This window comes from Sciurus vulgaris (assembly GCF_902686455.1).
Source record: "Sciurus vulgaris genome assembly, chromosome: 1".
Taxonomy (NCBI): Eukaryota; Metazoa; Chordata; class Mammalia; order Rodentia; family Sciuridae; genus Sciurus; species Sciurus vulgaris.
Window position 1 is genome coordinate 211,588,819 of NC_136461.1, and position 4,138 is coordinate 211,592,956.

The window sequence follows — 4,138 nt, forward strand, 5'->3', positions numbered from 1 at the left end:
CCTCTTTCCTAACCTGGACCTACATGAATAACAGGTTGGACACCTCTGCTCACAAGACCCTCTCTAAGACCCAATGACTTCATCTGTCACTCTGCACCAAACCTCAACACCAAGGTAGTGCTGCTTTAAATCCACAGGGGATGACTAGTGACTTCTTGTAGAAAACAAGGAAGAAAATGACCCCCGGGGGGGAAGAGGTTAACAGGATCGGTCACCAACACAGAGGACTAAAACCTCCCAGAGGTCCCTCAACTCTTGACCCTCTGGTGTCAGCTTGCCCACCTAAGCAGCAGGTGCCCACCCCCAGCTACCCACCCCACCATCCCTGAGGGCATATTCCTTCTCTCAACAAAATCAGCCTGTGCTTTGACCTGCCCTTCAATTTCTTCCTGTGACACCCTCGGGGACACTCAGGGCCTGAGAAGTCCACATCCTTTGGGGGGACCTCCTGGAGACCCGTCCTGGCGACAACCTGAGGACATGGATCTGGGAGGGGGGCGCCCAGGCTCAGCTGCCAGGGGTCCAGGTCCTCTGCAGGGCCCCCGGCACCTGCCCCAGCCCGCCGGCCAGCTCCTGTGTGCACAGCAGCCCTCTGCTCCCAGCCGAGTTTTGGGAAACAGGAGCCCCTCGGCCTTCAGAAGAGCACGTCTTGGGAGCCTGGTTTCTGACGCTCACTGACGGCAGGACGTCCTTCTTGCCTCCTTTCCTTCCTCCTCTCTCCTCCTTTCTCCCTCCTCGCTCCCTCCTCTGTCCTCTTCTGTCCTCCTCGCCCTCTGCTCGCGTCCCAGACTGCCGCTCCCGGGGAGGAATTCCAAGCCCTCTAGAAAAAAGACCAGACTCTGCGCGGCGGTCTGACCCCGCTCCGCCGGCTCCAGACCCCACAGGCACCTTCGCACACCTGCTCCGGGTCCTCCCGGGACCTGCCCCACGTCCCCGCCGCGCCACCTCCCGGGTCTGCAGAGGCGCCCTCCCTCGCTCCCTCCCTCCAGGAGCCCGGGGCCTGCCGCGCGGGGTCCGCGACGGGAGGAAGAGGACGCAATGGGCGCAGCCGAGGCGCGCTGGCCGCCGGGAGGGGTGCCGTCGAGGAGGAGGGCGGGCGCCGCGCCCCGCGGGCTCCTCCCCGGGCCGCGCCGCGCGGGGACGCTGCTGGAGAGCGCTGGACGCGACGCCAGGGCGGCTCTGCGGGCCAGGACCAGGACTTGCGGGCGCAGCCGAGGGTCCACGGGGGCGCTGCCACGGGCGTCATGGGGCGGCTGGCGCTGGCGCTGTGGGCGACTCTGCTGTCCGCGGACCTCGCCGGCGTCCCGACCACACCAGGCCAGGGCGCGGAGACCGCGACTGGGGCGACCAGCGCGCCCTCTGCCCACAGCAGCGCCTTGCTGCCCACAACCCAGAACCTGAGCTGCTTCCAGTGCTACAAGGTCGACAGTTGGAGCCTCTGCAAGCCCACCGTGTGCCCCGCCACCGCGCAAGTCTGCGTCTCCAACGAGGTGTTAATCCTCAGGAGTGAGTCCCTCGGCCACCGCGCCTGGGTCCCCACCCGCCGGGTCAGGAGTAGGCCCCAGGGTGCGGGCACCTCTCCCCCAGCCCCCTCCCCCCCCCCCATTTGAAGTCCCACTAGGTATCACTCCCCCTAGGACTGTCACCAGGACAAAGCTCTGAGTTCCCAAAAGAATAGGGAGGCAAAAGGAGGGTCATCCAAGCTGGACAGGCCTTCCAGCCCCTGGGCAGCGACACACAGGACCTGCCCTGCGACCCCGAGACCCTGAGGCCTCCACTTCCAGGGCGCACCCAGGGGCTTAGGCAGTAGTACTTCATTTTAAGAAGGAGCTTAGAGGAGATGTTTCTTAGGCTCATGCATATATATATATATATATATATATATATATATATATATATATATATATATTTATTGAAGACAGAACTATTCTCAGCACACACCATCTCTGGGCCCCATTCCTGCAAGGTGAACGTCGCTCCCTGGGGACCTGCCAGTCTGGTAGAGAGCTGTCTTCCCCCTGTGGCTTCAGGTCCTAGGTGCTCGGCTGCAGTGTGATTCTTTTATGGACACAGACCCCACACACACCCCGTGAACCTCAGGAAGGCTCCTGTGGCCTCATCCCCTGGGATGGATTCAAGAAAATGCATAGGGCACCTGGGGCTTCCTGCAGGTAGATCTCTAAAATGGAAGCCTGTGTGACACGCCGGCCACTGCCTCTCCCTGTGGAGTGGACTCTGACAGGCTTCCCAGCTGTCGGCAGTCTGGGATAGCGTGGGGCACTTTTCCTCCTTTGCTGAGGTGGGGTCTTCTGCGGGGAGGATTGTCAGACTGATTCTCCCAGCACGAGGCCACTGTGTCCCTGCAGTGACAGCCCCCCCTCAAACTCTCTATGTTTTAATTAAAGTGAAGGAATTTGCATATGGTGAGGGTGTGCACACCTTTGTCCACAGCCTTTTCCCCAACTTGACTCTTCATTTAGCACTGTTCCTTACCTTCTGCTCCTGGCCTGAAAGGCAATGTGACACCAGGTGAGAGCTCTCTTCGGGGACTGCATCTGCAGGAAACTCCCTGGCCTTGGCCTTTGAGGTCTGCACCACCATTACTGGGAGGTGACAGGGAGCTGCTCAGAATCAGGGTTTCTGAGCAGGCAGTGATTCCCTCTCTTTCCTGGAGGATTCCCTCAAGTTATCCTAAATCCTGTGCCATTGAGCAGTGATATATTCTGTACAATGTATCATACACTGTAATACAACTGTAATATAATACATTGCAATATAAGAATATGATATAATGCAGCCTAATGTAATACAGCATAATATATTGCAATGTAATATAATATGACAATGTAGTTGTCATACCATATAACATATTGCAACTTAATATAAGTGATATAATGCAGTATAATAAAACATATAATTCAGCATAATAAACTATTATGCAACAAGACAAATATATTGTAATATTTACAGGTGAATTCCACCCAAAATGGCCTCTTCTGTGGTTGGGTTTTGGTGGTGGATCCCCTTTAATGGCTCAATAGCTGTTGAAGGTCAGGTCTCTTCCAGAAGTCTCTGCATCTTTGGAAGAGTAGTCAGGAGACCTTGGAGCCTCTCTGGCCACCCAGCAGGTTCTCTGTAGCTACCAGCCCTTTCCACTCTGCTCCCTTCACCCCATTTCCCCATGACTGGCATGCACTGATTTGGAAAGGAATTCCAGGTCTCATCCGGCTGCAGAGAAGAATGCTTCCCTCTTTGCTGTGCCCCAGGTTGAAGGTGACCTTGGATAGCTATGCTCCCAGGGCTCTGTAGGCCTCACCTGTGAAGGGACAGCAGGAGGTGGTCTCCAGTGCCAATCCCAGCTGCCCCCTGGCAAGCCCCAGCCCCTCTCCCCTAACCTGGGAGCCACCTGCTGTCTCCTTTCTTCTGCAGGGTCAAAGGTCAGAATTCTGATCAGCAAGAGGTGCGCTGTCAGCTGTCCAAACTCCAACAACGAGTTTAAGTGGTCATCCGGCCCTGGGCTGCGGGGCAGTGTCATCAGGCGCTGCTGCTCAGGACCACTCTGCAACGTGGCACCCGCTGCCCTGGAGACATTCTGGGCCCTGTCCAGGCAGCTCCTGCTGCAAGTGGGCCTGGGCATTTTCTGGGCCCTGTTGTGATGGCTCGCCCACATCCCTGGTGACTTGTTTTGTCTTCCACCTCCAGCTGCCATCTGGCCTCCCTCCCCAGCCAGGGGACACTCCCTGTCTGGACCTTGCCTCTTCCCCTGTCCAACGCCTTTCTCAAGAAGCCAGTGAATGCTGGCCAAGCTCCTCATGGAGAAGGGGCATTCCCCGTGAGGGTCAGGAAGGGCCGGAACTCCTGGCCGGCACCCTGACTCTCACAGCCCTGCTCTGCACCCCCGCCCTGCACTGGGACCACTGCCTCCTCCTCTGAGACAATAAACTCACTGCCCCGCAGCCGGCTCCTGCTCCTTCACTGTCTCCCCACCCTCACAGCCCTGCCCCTCTCCCAGCCGCCACCCGAGCCTCTGGATAGAGTGGCCAAGGGGGACAGAATATCCAACCGTGCTGCAGCCACACTGAGGACAGGACGGTCCCTGAAGCCGGGACCCAGCAGCAGGTGAGCAGATGTCCCAGGC

The 4,138-nt window shown here is 58.1% G+C and overlaps 1 protein-coding gene across 1 annotated transcript; it reads left to right on the forward strand.

Annotated features, from left to right (window-relative positions):
• Window positions 1–1,188: 1,188 nt before the first annotated feature.
• LY6L (lymphocyte antigen 6 family member L) lies at window positions 1,189–3,929 on the forward strand. The gene is made up of 2 exons (XM_079132481.1): window positions 1,189–1,506; window positions 3,430–3,929. The coding sequence occupies exons 1-2, from the start codon at window positions 1,245–1,247 to the stop codon at window positions 3,654–3,656; spliced, it is 489 nt and encodes a 162-aa protein (XP_078988607.1). The 5' UTR covers window positions 1,189–1,244; the 3' UTR covers window positions 3,657–3,929.
• The last annotated feature ends 209 nt before the right edge of the window (window positions 3,930–4,138 follow it).

Coding starts and splice junctions, on each gene's coding strand:
- LY6L (XM_079132481.1), top strand. CDS start 1,245: ATGGGGCGGCTGGCGCTGGCGCTGTGGGCGACTCTGCTGTCCGCGGAC. Junction 1,507..3,429: donor CGAGGTGTTAATCCTCAGGA/GTGAGTCCCTCG, acceptor TTTCTTCTGCAG/GGTCAAAGGTCAGAATTCTG.